This window comes from Limulus polyphemus, unplaced genomic scaffold (assembly GCF_000517525.1).
Source record: "Limulus polyphemus unplaced genomic scaffold, Limulus_polyphemus-2.1.2 Scaffold1704, whole genome shotgun sequence".
Taxonomy (NCBI): Eukaryota; Metazoa; Arthropoda; class Merostomata; order Xiphosura; family Limulidae; genus Limulus; species Limulus polyphemus.
The window spans coordinates 114,922-133,858 of NW_013667314.1; the positions used below are offsets into that span (position 1 = coordinate 114,922).

The following is an 18,937-nucleotide window of genomic DNA, read 5'->3' on the forward strand; positions in this document are numbered from 1 at the left end:
TAGGGGTGTGCTAAATAGAACTTGAATCTAGGACAGTTCTGGACTTTGAGAAGTCTGGAACTATTTTTATGTTCTTTGGGTCCTAAATCAAACTTTATTTCTAGGATTTTAATTGCAGATTCAGCACTTCATGTTTTTTTTAGGATTGAAGCACTGCAGTTGTACAACACATTACTAATTTCACACCATTTAGTTTTTCTTCTTTCTCTCAATTCAACCAATCAGTGCATGCATTTAGACTCAAATGGGTCCAAAGGCAGTTAGTTCAGGCAGTACTATCAAGTGGTTGTTGATATCATGTGATCATGCACTCATTGCTGTGAAAGTAAATAAATATACATAGCCCCCATTTCCCGGTACTAACAGTAGTGAAGTTAGGTTAGGCACACCTGGCTCCTGAGTTTTTGGGCTGGCTCCTAGATCTGAAAATATTTGTCGAGGCCTGTGCTAAGATAAATTAATGTTGACCTTTTTAAGTTGGTTGAGGAAGAAAACTTGGATTTTATCTCAAGCATTACAGTTTTACAAAACAATTAGAAGAACCTTGTACTTTGTATTATTTCTTGTGATAACTTAGTTTTTCTTCCTTGTTCATATATAATGGTTTGTGATTTCAACTTAAAAGTGATCATATTTCCTGAACATTGTCAATGGTCTAGAAATTGATTTTTTTCAGTAGTCTACAGATGTGGTAAGGAATGCTGTTAAATATTAAAATTTTCATTTTCACACTTGCAGATTAACAACATTCTCAGTACCCTGTTTATTTTTAGATACATAATACAAAATTAAAAGATGCAAATTTGGATTTGATTACTTTTTTAAAACCTAAAACTGATAAACTCTGGGAGTTTGAAAGGTAATACTCTTTCTTCATGGTGGTACAAAATTCCAAACTTGCATGACAATGCTCTACAGGAGGACATATATGTACTTATGGCTTAGGATCTAGAATATTGTGTATGTACAGAATAATGAATAAAAGTGTATGTAACAGTTTTAGTGAGTCAACATTATAGTTTGTTCATGTTACAAAATCTATTGTAAGAAAAAAAATTAATTTGATAAAATTAACTATATGAAGGCATCACTATTTAAAAAAGCATGCATACATTTCTTGAGTTTTCATTTATGCATTCTCTTGTGTTTGGTATTGAAGTGGCTAATCTCTGTTTTTTCAATGTCTGTTCCTTAGATGTCTGTGTCACTTAGTATTAAGTATTTATTGACTAAATTATTTTGTGTACACTCTTAATTCTCAATGATGCCAGTATAGGAAGTACTTCTACGTTAAAATTTAAATGATTTTGTCTTCCATGTGTAAATAATGAAGCTCTTTTCTATAGTACAAGTTATGTTTCTATATTATGATGAACATATTTTTATGATTACCTGTGATTTCTAAAGTATGTTGTATTATGTACGAGATCTAAACTACAGTAGTAAGTGATAAAGAAGTTTATATAAACAATCTATATACAGTAATATAGTTTTTGAAAGAACTGTCTGTAGAAACTTAGAAATCTCCCCTCCTGTTGGAACCAAAGATATGAATCTTTTTGATTTCAGGTATTTTTTGTATCACATTCCTTTTAATATTATCCATTACAGGTTTCAGTTTCATGAAATTCTTTGAAGGTAGCTTCAGGCTGTGTGGTTGACATTTAGGGAAAGCTTCTATGAATAGCTTGTGTTTTTTGCTCATCAACAATGGCTGGGGTTGAATTCTTTACATAAATATGAGTTAAAAGCTAACTTATTATAAATGTTACTCAGTAACTTTTTTTTGTTCTTAAAATTACACCGAGGGACAGAAGGCCATTTGATTATTGAGATTGAGCTTCACCCAAAATGACAAGTAACAAAAACACCAAATTCAATTAAATTTTATTCCTCGCAATTACATACTTATCCATCAAGTAACTTTGAAGTAACGAAGGCTAACAACACATGCCCCATCATCAGGAAAACCCTTTTACAAGTTTATAACTAGCCCCAAAACTTTTTTTTGATCTAGGATTCCAAAGCATAAAAATCACCAAACTAGAAACAAGTAAAGAAAAACTTTTCAGAAAAGAAAGTAAATGTAGGGATGGCTAATATCAATGCTTCAAAAACAATGCAAACAAGATAGTAGGGATGGAATTTGAATCATCCCTACATAATAGCACAGGCACATAGTGTAGTAGAATGTTAACAGACAAATAATAGGATAAATTACACTCAATTGTCATTGAATAATTATATATATTGCTATATGTTAATTCTTGCCTGTGCTGTTATGTAGAGATGATGCAAATGTCATCCCTACTATCTTGTATGCATTGTGTTTAAAGGATTGACATCCATACATTTACTTCCTTTTTTGAAAAGCTTTCTTTACTTGTTTCCTTGTTTTTTTAATGCAGTGTTTCAACAGATGTATGAAGGTTGTATTTATAACCAAGTTCACCTCAGTGAAATTAGTTGACACCATTGTTTTGTTTTTGAGTTATCATGAAATATAAAAGAAGCGAGGAAAGAAGAACAAGAAATTCAAACTTTTTACTATGTTATTTACAGACATTCCTAGAACTTGTGACTCAGTCATTACATAGCTATTGTTATAAAAGGTAACACTGTATAGTATTGTAAAGTTATGATGACCTGTTGAGGAGGTATTTAAAATAGTATTTCAATAAACAGTCTGAGCCATACGTACATAAGCAGTGCTACTGCCTACCTGATAACTGGCCCATATGAGAAATTAAAGTCTTCTGTCAATTTCAGACAAGTGAATCGAGTCACCCCTAATCCCTCTACAGAAAACAAGCCAAAAACTATGCTTTTTTATTACAACTTAAATGACTTAAACCAGGTATCATTCCAGTAGCTTGTTTCTGCATATTTTATAACATAAAGTTATTGATATTTTTCCTTTAATAACGTGACCAAGATTTGTACATTACTAAAGATAAAACCCTTATCAGAGTTTTGTATAAACTTCAAATAAGGTTAGTGTTAGACCAAAAAAAACTTTAAAAAAGAAACAAGTAATTGCTAGCCTTTAAACTAAGGGTAAATTAATACTCAGCAGGGTGTTCCATTGTCCAAACAAAAAAAAGGGAAGCTGATAGTTTAGTAGGAATTTTTTTTTAATCTTGGAAATTACATCTGACAATAGATTTCAATACCTTGATAATAGCTGAAGTTTGACTAATAGACTTATAGTTTTCTGAACAGCTTCTTCAACATAATTAGATTTAAAGAAAAATTTGTTCTCATCTTTAAGAAAAATTTAACAATATCAATAAAGACTGTTATATAAAGCATAAAGGCTGTTATCACTTCAGTCATGTTCCTTCCCCAGTAAAAAGGTTTCATTTAAAATCTCTTAACTCTTTACTTGGAGACTCAATTAAATTTATTGACCTCATATCTGTGAAGCTGTCCACAGTAATGTTTACTTAATTCTGAATGTATTGTCTATATCCATGAAGGTATGGTAAACTGTTAGTAAACATTACAAGTGTGTAAACAAAAGATATTTTTTTTATAATAAAGAATTTTTACTAAAGATTTGTATGTGAATGTACAAAGTCTTTACCGAGTCAGAGTAAAAGGTAATTTTTCATGATAAGAGTAAAAATATTTCTTTTTATCTTACAGTTTTCTTAAAGATACACTTGGTATATTCAGATTTATAGTATGCATAGTTTTGTGTTTACATGGTGGCTACAAGGTCAATCAAACTTTATGTATAGTGGTAGCATAAGCATGGAAACCCTTCATAATCTCTTATAGCTCTAACACTATAATTTTCTTTCTTTTCATTCATTACTAATAAATTTTCAAATCTCTGTTCTACTAGTGATCTTTATAATCTTTGAAAAAGGTGTTTGGCTGGAGAAAAACATTTGAGAAGTACCTTTATTTTCTGTCTAGTTCAGTTGAACATACATGAAAAATCCCAATTTTCATTATAATTTTTCCCAATTTCTTCAAAACAGTAGTTAATAACTTTTACATTGCAGTGTTACTTTTGTTACTCAAAAGCTTTTGATTCCTTTATTGTGAACTTTAACAGTATAGATAGTCAAGTGTCAGGAAAAAATTTAGGTTAAAAAAATCAGAGAAAAAATAAGAAACCGTATAACCTTAGTGTTTTTGAAAAGTAAACATTTATTCATCAAGAGCAAAAATTTTTAGTGAAATAACAGAAATATGTGACCTTAATGTCTTGAAGTTTACAATAATTTCAGAAATTGTTTTTCCCTACATAGAAAGACGAGTCACATATACCAGCTGCCTCATAAGCAAACCAAAAGTAAGATTTCTAATAGCATTGTTATAAATACAGCTGGTTTGTAGCCCAAAGTAGAGAAAGATGTGCTTCACTTGTTTTTAAGACTGAGTAAAAACATTTTTGACAAATTTCATCATTTTCTGTTTACAGATGAAACTCCTCAAAATGTTTTCTTTACTGTTAAAAATGAAGTAAAACCATGGTTAGTATTATAACATTTGTTTCTAAATATAGTTTCCATGTTTTAGCAAAAGTTGAATAACCGTTTTATGTTTTTCAGTTCTCTGTAAACGTGTTTAGAACTTTACCCCCATCTTCTAACCCTAATGGAGCAGAGTTTGATCCTGAAGAAGATGAACCAACACTAGAGGCAGCATGGCCACACTTACAGGTTACTTAAAAAGTTTGACTAAATAATTGTATAGTGGCAGAATAGCTACATTTATATACCAGTGTAATTATTAAGGAGTGAATTTGGAAAACTAACAGCATGGACAGGTACACAATACACATAGTTAACATTTTACAAGTTGGGTGTGAGAGACCCATTTATAAGATACAAAAGTCCAAAGTGTATAGCAAAATCTCTTGATAATCTGTTTAAAATCAAAACATTGAAAATAAAGGTCAAGTTAAGAAAAACATAGGTATTTCTTAATGTGTCACTTTTCATGTCGTTCTTTGTGTTACAAAGAATTATGAACAAACTTGCGTATGAGGTTGGTGAATTATACTAATTTTGTAACCACAAAGTAACCATCAGAGTTTTCATACTATAACTTTTAAGATGGTATATGTATCATCACTGAAATTTAGCAAGCTTTCTATAAACAATACAAGTCTTTTATACACAAAAAAATCAATTTTTTTAACTCTTAACACGGGCTCAGTCAATTTGACTGACCACATGACCTCTTTGTACTTGTTTAAAGTCTTTATAGATTTGATTTAACTTTCAATATAGTGTGTATATCTTCACAACATTTGGCAGTTAATATTATAAGTCTTTCACATAAAAAAATAAGTAATATTTTAAGTGAAATATTTTTAATAGAATAAAGATTTGTCCAAGATTATTTTGAGTATTTTTTTGAATAGTCTATGTGCAAAGTAATTTTCATGTTAAAATTAAAAATACTTTTCCTCTTCAAAAATCTCAAATTTTCTTTGTGTAATTCCTATAACCTCCTAAATGCATTTCAAACGTTTTTTTTTTCATTAAAACTTTATAGTTTATTTGTTATTTTATCTGTGGCAGGAGGGGTTTGATTTTTATTCAATAGCTCTGTAACCAAACAAAATTGAAAACTATAAAAAATATGGTTTGTCTGAGCAATGATGATTTGATAGTGAGTAATTTACCTTTTATTTCATACTTTTCCAAGGGGTGTTGGATAAAATAGAGGAGACAAAATGCTTACGTACACCTACTTTGCCCAATGATGTGTGTGTATAACCAATTGAAAGCTCAGAATGTCCCCCTAGTGGTTTTCTCAGCCTTTGCAAAGTATTTGCTTAGCAAACTCTGTTTTCATACTAGATACCAGATGGTAAGGTAAGACTTTAATGAGCTTGAAATTTCATATTTTTTATGCCCAAATACAGCTTAATTACTAAGCTGGTATTGATATAGTAATTAACGATATTTGATTATTTCAAAATGTATATATAAAACCTAAAAAATTATTTCATTTAACATCCTCAAGTGCAAAATTTGGTAAGGCTTAGCAACCTACAGCAAGCAGCAAATGAGTACAAAGTTCATAACTGGAAGAGATAATTGTTTGCTATACTTCTTTATTTACTGTTCTGTGTTTTAATAAAAATGAGTTTAAGAACTTATTTGTAGATAGTAATAATGTATATACATATATATAATGTATTATAACTGAAATGTGACTGTATTTTACAAAATACTGGTCCATTAAAACACAGCCAAGACAGGTCAATTTGTAAAAGCCAGTTTTATATTCCTGGATATGGTAACATGAGTGCACATGCACTGTGTCATTGCAACTTCTGTAATGTTAGTTGGGCATGATTGAAAGGTCAATATAATAAAAATGATAAGTATATATAGATATATAATGTTATGACATTTAAGCTATTTAGACTTAAACATTTGTGTTATCGTGTTATAATTTATAATCATTCTAGAACAAAGAAAAGCATAAATTATATTTATTTCCTAATATTTTATGGTGGTTATGAGGTCAGTCAAATTGACCCAACCTGTTAAGAGATATAGTAGTGAAAATAACAGATATAATATATACTTTTGATAATTATCTGGAGGTTATAAAGATTTTGCATGTGAATTTAAAAATTTTCTGATGCATAAAAGTATTTTTTTAATCTTAAAATCAAAATTACTTTGCATGTTGGATAGTCAACATTTGAAAAGAAAAAGACAGGAGAAAAACATTACTTAAGAAATCTTAAAACTAATAAAAAAATATATGATATTTTGTGTACAAAAGCCTTGTAATGTTTACTGATAATCTGCAAAATTTCATGATGATACACTTACTAATCTAAAATTTATAGAATGAAAACTATAACAAGCACAAAATGGTTACAAGGTCAGTTCATGTGACCAATCCCGTGTTGAAAGAGTTAAACAAACTATGCATGCTTATTTCAGACCTAAATAGGTCAAGAAAGCCGATAGATATTGTATTTAGTGTAATGTTCTTTTTGTGTGTGTGGAAATTACACATAGGTTTACTATTGTTTGTGTGAAATACTTTGGAAATAAAAAAAGTTGAAGTTGAAGCCATTTGTCATGCAACATCAAGTAGTACACTTGTAACATTAAAAAGTTTGACTAGGCAAAAAAAAAAAAGTAAGGTGTTTCTGAATGGAAAAACCAATATGCAATACAGACTCATCAAACAAAGGCCTTTCTAATGATATGAGATTTGTAGAGTGTGATTGAAAAATTTATGAGAAAGTTCTGGACTGAGAAATACAAGCATATTATTTATATAGATAGGTTGGTGTGGCAAGTGGGTCTGACCTTGTAGTTTATGCTTCTGTAAACAAAGAAGATTGAAGGCTATAAAAGTTACACTCTACTTTACTAATATCTATGTTACAATGAGCAACTTATGCTAAGTTCCATATTTCAAAGGGAGGTGGTAAATAAATTAGAGAATGGGGAAGACACAAGTTTTAATTTCTTAATTTTGAAACAAAACATTTACATAAATTCTCAATCTCCCCTTGTATGAGAATCATGACATTTGTTCTCTAGGTCTTGCCACACCAACCTGTCACATCCCCTCTTTTAGAAATTGCTAATAATTCTCTCTGATATTTTATACCACATAATGTATAACCAACAGAAGAAAGACATTTTTAATCTATATAAATAATATGCTTGCATTTCTCTGTTTGGAACGTTTCTCTAGGAAGACCTAGAGAACAAATGTCAAGATTCTCATACAAGGGAAGATTGAGGACTTATGTAAATGTTTTGTTTCAAAATTAAGAAATTAAAACTTATGTTAGATTCAAATTTTATTTATTACCTACATTTTGATGCTAAGTTTATTTATATACCTTGGTAGTAAAGTGTAAAAGGTCATGACATGCACAATTTAACCTCTGTATTTACTAAGCAAATGTCTCTCAGAGAAACTTAAATAAAACAATTATCTCATGGTCAGCTTTCTTAAAATAGCATTTAGTGAGGCTGGAACATTTCACAATCATAAATCAATAATAGCTTTGAAACAAAAGGATAAAGCTTTTATTTCACATGACATACTGGTAGTCAAACTAATAAGCAGTATGTGGAGTTTGTGTAAAACAGAGAAGCTCAAGAAGAAAGTTTTCTCAAGATTACTTCACAACTGTGAATGGAATATTTATATCATTACATAACACTTGAAAGTTTGAATTGTTGTGCAATTCTGTTCAAAGCTTGTCTCCTGATAATGGTAGGTAAATGCAGTGAAATGTATTTTCTTTCTTTTTTTAAAAGAACAAAAAATGTTTTTCTAACATATTTGTTTGTATTTAAATAACTATACACTATATGTTGACAAATGTTCATTACTCCATGAAGAATTACCTTGAATCTGCTACACTGTTTAGAAGAAAATGAAAACTTCTATCTGTTGCATGAGATCTTAAGGAAACATGTATGGCAACAGAGTAATTAAGAGCTAGAAAAGCACAGGAATAAGAAAGATATTTTTAACAATTGGAAGAAAATTTTCATTATTTGAAACATTTAATATATGTATGTTGAATTACTTTTACAGAGTGGATCTAAATTTGTTGAAATAATTTATATTCAAATTACATTGCAAAAAATATTTAAAGAGTAATCAGAATGTGTGTAATATAGTTATAACAAGGCAAGACTACTGTTGTTGCACCAGTTATTCCCCCAGTTCATCCTATGCTACATATAGTGGTCTCACATAGAGTTGTTTCAGTGAAGTGAATTGCAGAGTTTACAGTACTCTGTAGTACATAGTGAACATGAAATGTTTGGTGGCTTTACAAAATGTTTGTCTTTCTTGGATATAAAATGGGTGAGCCAATAGTATTAGAAATTTAACCCTATTTAGTGGAACATCATAGGTTTAACCTTTTCTAACCTGGTGGCAGTATAGTGCCATTTTTGCATATACATGCTTGAAAATTATTAAACCATGAGTATCACCATATTAGAAACATAGATGTTTCAAACTTAACCACTTAATGTTTGTTAATCTATATTTCATTTTAGGTTGTTAAATTTATAATTTGTAATGAAATAAAAACTACTACTTGGCATAGCTACATATTATATAATTATGGAAACTATCCATAACTATGACTCCTAAATCAGTATAATCACATACCTAATGACTTCATGTACTTTCCCACATTATTGAAAGAAATTCTGTAACAAAACATAATGTAGTTACATATTGTAAAATTAAAGAGAGAGATAGTATTTATCTTACTATATCTGATTCCTAAAATTTTTTTATGTTGTCCTTTTAAAAATGACTTAAAAGTTGTATCAGAATGACTCCCTGCTAATCTGTAAGCTCTTACCGGGATAAAATCCACAGTAAAACTTCATTAGTTTCAAATTAGCAGAGCTCAGAGGAAGTTTTTTTTTGTGAAGAAAAAAGCAGTAATTACTTTAACAAAATACATAAACAAGCAGGGGAACCAATAGAATTAATTTATTACCATACCTGGGATAAAAAAGAAAGATGTAGTTGGATTACTTGAATGCATGTTAACAAGAAAAGCTTCTGTTGTAATAACTAAAATTTTAAAAATTTACAGTCCATATAAGGTAAAAGGGACTTCTACGACAAATAGATTACAAAAAATAAATAATTTGAGTTTTCAGACAATGTATATGTACAATTTTGTTAGCTTTAGAATTTTGAAAAATGTAAAACAAAAAAGTGTGTGTTATTGAATTTTAAGCTTTTTTGACATTACAAACTTCAAAACTTACTCTTTTTTAAACAACTTGAGTTTGATTACAATAAGTAGCATTTATGTACAAAGACCACAGATTTGCAGCTTTGTTTCATTTTGTTTACAATTGTTATCTATATGGGTGGAAAGTTTAAATATTTCTACTTCCCATATCTAAATTGCAATTTGGTAGGCAAATATTCAAAATTAGAATTAGCAGTTTGGATTCTTTTTTATTACTTTATTTAAAACAGATATTAATACAATTTATATTTACAAAAATACTGATTCTGAATATTAGTTATTTTTCAGGTGGTTTGAGGTTCTGGGGTCTGGTAGAAATAATTTATTTAAAATGCTTTTACTGTTAGATATAGATTTTATAGAATACTTCTCATAAGTGTAGTCTTAAAGAGAAAATTTAAGTTAAATTTTATGTAATTTCTTTAAATGAAGGCTATTTTCTCACATTCTTGAGTTTTCTGCTATTATTATTATTCCTTTCAGAGATGTAAAACATGAGCTTTACTTAAGTTTTTGCTGTGTTTAAATAATTAAATTGTCATCATACCATGAATCTAAACTGTTTGAGTATTAAAACCATTAATGCCTTTTTGAAATATGTTCTACATCTTTCACTTGATTTCTTGTTATAAAACAAATATCGGTAAAGAACTAACATACCTTTCTTCCTACACATACATTTTTGCTGCAATGATCTCAGTTTACCATACAATGTAAAATAAAGATATTTTCTGTTAAGTACAGTTTTCTTGTGTTAAGTGTTGAAAGGTAGCATAAAAATTCATTGATACTAATCAAATGAATGTAAGCATTGTGGTCAATTTACAGTGAGTGCCCATGTGTGAAGAAATAGTTTAACAATAAAAGGATTTAAATTTTTTTTTTTCTGTTTTTTAGCTCGTCTATGAATTCTTCTTGAGGTTCCTTGAGTCTCCAGACTTTCAGCCAAATCTTGCTAAACGATATATAGATCAGAATTTTGTTTTGCAGGTATGGTAACTACCAATTTTTTATGTATGAAGTTTATTATTATTGAATTGAAATTTATAGGTAAACATTTTGCCTTTTTATTGTGAGACTTGACAGGTTTTTTCTCTCACAAGGACTGAAGAACTTGCTGAAAAATGTGTGCAGGTATATGTGACATGTGCAATCCTAAATTATTACAAAAAAACTCTATCTGACACAAATGGATAAAACATTAACCAGTGCATATTTAAGGCTGTAAAAAAGAAAACAAATGCTGCTTGTATGACAGCTTTTTACATTGCAAATTCATTATAGGTTATTCTCTTGGCAGCCTACAACAAAAACGGTTTGATATATTGCATGCAAATCTTTTGTAGAATACTAAATAAGGTACTGTGAAGGTCATAGAGTATTGAAAAGTTGATTTGTTTCTTCTACATTGTACATAAGCTAAAAACATTATAGTTCTAATAATCAACTCATTTTTTGGAAAACGTAACTTAATGATAAAGCACAACACAAATGATAATAGGAAGCATTTATTAAACATTTCAGAATCATCAAAATTCCATCTTCAGTAATTGGGATTTACAAAACAAACAATATTTGTAATTACAACAGAAATATGATAAACATAAGAAGTAAACAATTTGAATATACAGATTATAACATGAGAAAATGAAAATGTGGCACAAATGAAATAGTTAAATAAAAATAGGTGAAATAAAGTGAAGACTGAATTATTTAGGGATGGAAGAACAGTTTTTATGTATAATGTTTCTTTTATAAGAAGTTTGGTATCGTGCTTAGCTGTTGAGAGAATTTTATAGTTGGAGAGAGAAATCAGATGTCCTGTTTCTGTATCGTGCTGTTAGATAGCGGAGTTGAAAAAGTTTGTAACCTTTCTTCCAGTTTTTATAGATATGCCCATGTGTTAACATGCTCATACTTTAAGGTGATGTTTGGTATCATCAATATGGGAGGTCTTTCAGTCTTTGCACATGTATAAGTAGATAAGATGTGAACAATGGACAGTCAGCAAACAATCTTTGTAGCAGAAAAATATTTTTTTAGTCTGAAATTGGGTTTCATAATAATTTTCAGGTCAATTTGGGGATAGTAAGAATTACATAATTTTTTCAACTGTTTTGTGATAAGGGAGCTCTGTCTTCCAAGATATGGTAAGCAGGTATCTTAGGTGGTTTGTCAAACAAATTTATTAAGAATGAGGAAGTTATTTTCTCTAAGAAATGCTTGGCATAGCTGTTTTGAAAGAGGATGCTTTGTATGGAAGTAATTTCTTTGTGAAGGGCTAGATAGGGTGAGGTAAGTTTGTGGGCTCTATTTAGTAGGCAGAGAATAAGATTGCATTTGAATGAGAATGGTATAAAATGGCCAGTAAATGTGTTTTATGATAGACAGAAGATGAAAAACCATTAGAATCATAGTTAACAAGAATGTCCAGAAAGGAAATAAGACTTATTTGTCTCAATTTTATGAGTGAAGTGTATAGAGGGGTGTTGTAAATTAAGATAGTCAAGAAAGCTTTTGATATGATCAATATGGCAGAAAATAAGGAAAGTATCATCAACATACCTTTTGTAGAGAACAGGTTTGAAGCTTAAAGGACAGTTGTCAATCTAGTTCTGTTCGTGGTGACAAAGAAAAATGTTGGCAAGCATAGGATCAAGGGGAGAGTCTTTATTAGAGAGTTCAAGCTTAGATTTGAAATCAGATTTAGAAAGTCCATTGACAAGAAAGAATGTTTTTAGCAATGAGCTTATAAAGTGTAATATCAATAGTTTCGTCCAGGGAAATATTAGTAAAAAGAGAAGTAATATCGAAGCTAACCATCTCATGATTTTAAAGTGGGGGGAGTTGACTGATTTCTCGGGAAAATTGGAAGGATCCAGGTGTTGTAAAAGGTTTTAAGATGGGCACAAGGAATTTAGCTATGTTATAACTGTGAGTACCTAAGGTGGAAAAAATTAACGGAAGTATAATACTAAAATTTGAATTATAATCTACAGCAAACGAGTCAACAAATGTGATGACATAACCTTATGTCAATAGGGTTAACTTCTGTTCACCAGTGTCACATGAAGAAATTCATAAAAAATCAAATAACATCATAAAAGGAAATAGAGGTCAGGATAGCAAGATGTGGGTGCTCAAGCCACGTCCCACATCTATATTACCCTTCACTGGCAAAGGAGGTTAAGACTGACAGCCAGTGTATCCCCACCACAATGTGGGTCTTACTTCTGCAGTCACCTCAAAACTCAGGGCATATTTTAATCCGTGGGGATCCTTTTAATATATGCAGTATCTTTAATTTAATTTTGTTTTTTTGTTTGGGCTTGTTTTGTTTATTTTAAGTTCAGTAGTTATTATCTCATGTAATTTTAGGCACTAAAATTTCATACACAAGGTATTGAATTTCATGTTTAAAAAAATGAATGAAAATCTTAAAAATAAATTTGAATTATATTAAGCCAAATCATTCTTTAACAGCTAACCCTTTTGCAGTGGGCTCGTGCAATTTGTAGATATTGAGTCGTGAATCTCACTTGTACAGCAATACATGCAATAACTCTGAGATTTCTTAACATATCCATTCAAAAACTGTTAAGATTTTGTTAAAGATTATAAGTTTCTTGTACACAGAGAATGACATTATTATAATTAAGTGTTTTTACAAAAATATGTTATTTTTATATTGTAGTTACTTGCATTCAAATTTAATAAATCGAGTGCAAGGTGATTTTCATTTTAAGTGTAAAAATAGTTTGTTTTATAGTTTTCATATTTCAATTGCATAATCTCTAGAACCTCCTAAAAGGATATCAAAAGTTTTTTAAGGTAAATGTTTATTTTATTTTTCATTTTCTCTACCAAATTACTAACTAGCTATTGTCATTAACGTACAATGCAATGAAATGATTAAAATTAAGAAATTGAAAAAACAACATACCTTTTAATTTTTTGTAGAATATCTTTTAAGTATTTTCTCTGTGTTAAATTCATAATTTCAGGTCTTTTACTTTTCACATACAGTTAATTTTTAATGTATTATTTTCCTTTCTTGTCCTTTACCACTTATTATTCATCTCGACACAAATCAGCGGTGCCCTCTAGGCATATTACAGTTTCTGTGGGAGACATGTACAACCCTTTGGCAAAATTCAGCACATAATATTGTAAGCCTTGAGAATGGACACAAAGTATGATGTATATTTAAAAAATGTTTGAACCTTATAATTATGCATTTGAAACATAACTAATACATAATTAACTAAAATATAATAGTAAGACCTAAATACAATATAAACTGTATCTCTAACTATAACATATTTAGGTAAGAAACAGCTGTAAGTGCTATATTCGATCAAGCAACTAACAATCTAATAGTCAATTGCATGTAATCTGTGATGATAACTGAGTGCCAATTTCAAAATAACCATTGTTAGAATACAGTGCAAAATGATCTCTTTCTAATGAATATACACGTGTATGTGGCATCTACATGTAGGCTACAAAGCTCAAACACATCTGTTGAAGGTGGGCATGGCACCTGGCAGGGGATGAAAAAATTTATTACTTGTTTCAACTGTATTCATTCAGAGAACTTTGAAATGAATGAGTCAAAAAGGTTATGTAAGCATCTTATTGTCTAGATGTACCTCTACTCAATTACCATTGTATTATTGATGATACAGAGAGCCAAAATAGAGAATTTACATAGCTCGTTGATCATTTGACAATACATCTGAAGTATGAAGTAGTTTTTTAAAGGTTTATTTTCAAATAAAAGACTTAAAACTTGGACAAAATAAAACTTTGAATCATAACGTACATTATATTAATTTCATTCACATATATTGATAGTAAAGGTGTTTAATTATATTTTGAATGTAACACAATGACTTGTACAGAAAAACATTTGAAGGTGCTCCCTTTGTGATAGGGTCAAGCAGTGAGTGTCATAATCTTCAGTGTGGTTGATAAACTTTACATACATGGTCAGGTGATGTGACTGATCTTTTATACATCTTCCATACCATATATATAACTTTTAACCCTTTCAATACGGGTCACAGGTGAAAGGCCATGTCATCTTGTTTGTTGACCTATATTCAAAATTTTATTGAACTACTATTTCATGAACTTATGTCAATAAGTTTGGTATCAAACTGTAGATTATAATTCAAATTTAAAACTATACATTACTCAATTTGTTAATTTAAAAGTAAATATTAAAAAACACAGATAAACATCAATTTTTGTGTGCACGTGGTATGTTGAATGCAGCACTGGTTCAAATTAGATGTTTGTGAAGTCAAAATACTAAGTCTGTAGTTCCATATGAATTAGAAACTCAAATTACAGGTATTGACAAGCTAGAATATAAAATAAGAATGTATTATCTTTTCTATTTGTGTATTTAGTCTGCTCAAAATTTCACATTTTTTAGACCCAAATACAGCTTAGTTACTACAGTAATAATTGATAAATTATAGTACAATTCTATGGTATTGATGTAGTAAGTTATGATTTTTTAGTTATTCAAAAGTATATATAAAACCTAAAAAAATATTTTGTTTCATGTCCACAACATGCAAAACTTTTAAAGGCTTAGCAACCTACATCAAGCAGCAACCGAGTACAAAGGTCGCAACTAGAAGAGATAATTGTTTGCTTTTCTTCTTTATTTACTGTTCTATGTTTTAAGAAAAATAAGTTTAAGAACTTATTTGTAAATAGTAATAACGTACATACATATATAATGTATTATAACTGAAATGTGACTGTATTTTACAAAATACTGGTCTACTAAAACACAGCCAAGACAACTTACTTTGTACAGACCAAAGGTCACCTTTATGTTATTTGATACGATAACACGAGTGCACGTGAGCCGTGTTGTTGTAATTTCTGTATTGTTAGCCAGGCATTTATGTTTTCGTGTTATAATTTGTGTTCATTCTAGAAAGAAAGATGCATAATTTATTTCCTAATTTTTTATGGTGGTTGCGAAATCGGTCAAATTTACTGAACCTGTACAGAGATTAATTACTGAAAATAACAGGTAAAATATAAAGTTTTTTTCTTAAGAAACATGTGACAACTAGTTGGACATTATAAAGATTTAGCATGTGAAATTTCAAAATTTTCTGATGCATAAAAGTATTTTAATGTTAAGATGAAAATTACTTTGCATGATAGATAGACAAGATGTAAAAAGAAAAAAAGGCATGAAAGAAACATTGCTTTACAAACCTTAAAACTTAATAGAAAGAATTAAATATCTTGCATATGAAAGCATTGTAATGTTTACTGATAAACTGCCAAATTTCGTTCACATTTGCTTACTAACTTAAAAGTTATAGCATGAAAACTATAACAAGCACAGAATGGTTACGAGATCAGTCCCATGGACCAAGCCCGGGTTGAAAGAGTTAATATGTTCTGTGTATTATTATTATTTATACACGATAAATTAGATTTTTTAACTAAGTATTTTTACTAAAGATTTGTCTGAGAATAGATGGAACCAGAGTGTTGATGGCTCTGAGTGTGCACAGTGATTTTAATGTTAAGATAAAAAAAAATTAATTTTTTTTGTTCAGAAAATGTTCATATTATTGTTTGTGTAACCTCCAAAACTTGTCTTAAATAGATATCAGACTTTTTTTTCAGTCAAACTAATTTTATCTGTTATTTTCTCTCTCTTAAATTTATGTGGACACGTTCAACTTGACTGACCCTGTAACCACCATGAAAAAATATGAAATAAATCTAAATTACCCTTTTTTTCTTTCTAAAATGACTGATTATTGTAACAGAAAACTAGCTTTAGGTCCATTACAGTCTAAGTCTGTTTATACTTAATTTCACTATTTTATTGCCCTTTGAACCATGTTTAACTAATGATCCCACCACGTAAGTTCTAAATCACTTGTTGAATGAGTGGAGTATCTCACGTCACTGTATTGAATTATGTAATTTGGCACTAACATGTATTTTAGGTAAACATTATACCATGCTTTCTCTTTTTCTGTCAGTTACTAGAGCTGTTTGATAGTGAAGACCCCAGAGAGAGAGATTTTTTGAAGACAACATTACATAGGATTTATGGAAAGTTCTTGGGTCTTAGAGCATACATTAGGAAACAGATTAACAATATCTTTTATAGGTAAGAATGATCTGTTTCTAAAAAAAAAAAAATTCAATGGCATATTTGGCATAATGTATCTTTTCAATGTTTATATATATATGTATAATTTTCTTTCTCTAACCGTTCTTAAAGTGTATTAAGTATGTTAGCTGTATCCTGTTTACATTAGGGTTAGACAAACTAACTTAATATTTAAGACAAAAAATACTTTAATATAGCCAGGTAAAATTATTTTAACTTGCCTGCTTTGTAGTGTGTGTGTGTATATATATATATATGTATAAAGTATTTATTAGAGACCTTATGATTCACACAAATTTTATTTGTAAATAACTGAATAAAATAAAACAAATTCAGTTACATATGAATCTATAAAATACAGAGGGGCATTTTCAATCTTTAGTAATGATGAAGGATACAAAGATAAGAGCTGAGACCTCAAAGCCATTCTTCTACCACTGATAGTGTTTTATAGGATGGCACTGGTTATTGCTCTATGGTGCAATATCCACTGCAGGAGGCTTTTGTGCAATGTATTGGTCAATGTTGTCTTTTCCTATTTACATGCTTTCCAAAGTTCACCAACTAGATGTGGACAGTGACTCATTTGAGAAGTTAAATGCACAAGAGAATTCTGAAAAGATATCTGCAGTTGGTATAGCACAAATTTCCATTTATACTTGTTTTATGTGGAGGAACTGATTTGTTAACATGGATGTGTATCTGGCGGTTTTGTTTTGATGGAGCTGTAGCTTATTGGCATCCATTCTGTACACAGACAGTATCATCTTGCAGTTTCGTGATGCCAGTGTGTTAATCTGATAATATGCAGAGTTTACCTTGGCATTTTTGCATTACCCTCCAGATGTTTAATTTACCATTATAAGTAATTTACAAGCACTGTAAATTCCATGGTATGTTCTGTACCATTTGCAAAATGTATCACCAGCAGGACAGTAATAAATTGTACAGGCTTTTTCACACACTTAAGTATACATGTATATGCTTAATCCAGTGTGATGATATACTTCCATTTGTTATGTGCCAGGTACTGCTGCGCAGCCTTTGACAGTTGCTCTTCCTTTGGCTGTGTACTTTGGGAAACACATTTAAACATGGCTCAGGTTGTTTTTTTTGTAGATCTGAACATGTATGAATAATCTTGTTTACAGTTCTAAGGGAGACTCTAACTAGAGTTGGAATGAACAGCTCTGTCCTTGGGCTACTTCTAGTGACAAATTTTTAACTCTTTACATTTGGCTGAGCCCATTTGCATGAGCCCAAAAATGATGAAGCTATACATACTAGAACTCTGAATGTATCTTAACAAAATTTGGCTAGCTTTTAGTAAACATTACATGTCTGTTGTACATAACAAATCAGAATTTTTAATAAAGTATTTATATTAAAGATTTGTTTATAAATTTCTAAAGCCTTTATATATTCAATATGACTCAATTCTGAGTGAAAGATGATTTTCATGCTAAGAATAAAATACTTCTTTACATCTTACAGTTTTCGTATTTAATTTGCATAACCTATAGATCCTCTTAAATGAATATTAAAATTTTCGTCTAGTAAAACTATCTGTTAGTTTTTTTTTACCTAACACTTTCCTGTAGTTTCGTATTTAATTTGCATAACCTATAGATCCTCTTAAATGAATATTAAAATTTTCGTCTAGTAAAACTATCTGTTAGTTTTTTTTTACGTAACACTTTCCTGTAGTTTCGTATTTAATTTGCATAACTTATAGATCCTCTTAAATGAACATTAAAATTTTCTTCTAGTAAAATATCTGTTAGTTTTTTCTACCCTAACACTTTCCTGTATCTAAAATCTTCAATGTGCATTAAATGTAAAGTTGAGAATTATGAAATGTACACTTTTTCTTTGAATACAGCATTTGTTGCCACATCTTCATTTGATGATATTCCCAGTTTCAACTCTTAACTTCTTCGTACTTTAATCTTATGGTTTTATTTTCTGACTTGTACCATGTAAGCAGTTTATTCATCCAAAAAGCAACACATTAGCTGATT

General features: G+C 29.7%; 1 protein-coding gene across 8 annotated transcripts in view; it reads left to right on the plus strand.

Moving 5' to 3' along the window:
* The window catches only part of LOC106464631 (serine/threonine-protein phosphatase 2A 56 kDa regulatory subunit gamma isoform-like), a 109,998-nt gene that overhangs the window by 23,757 nt on the left and 67,304 nt on the right, over positions 1-18,937 (plus strand). For all 8 annotated transcript variants that reach the window (XM_022392369.1, XM_013924786.2, XM_022392374.1 and 5 more), the window contains 3 exons: positions 4,566-4,676; positions 10,646-10,738; positions 16,783-16,913. In XM_022392369.1, the coding sequence (XP_022248077.1) occupies positions 4,566-4,676; positions 10,646-10,738; positions 16,783-16,913 (335 nt within the window). The remainder of the gene's footprint in view (positions 1-4,565; positions 4,677-10,645; positions 10,739-16,782; positions 16,914-18,937) is intronic.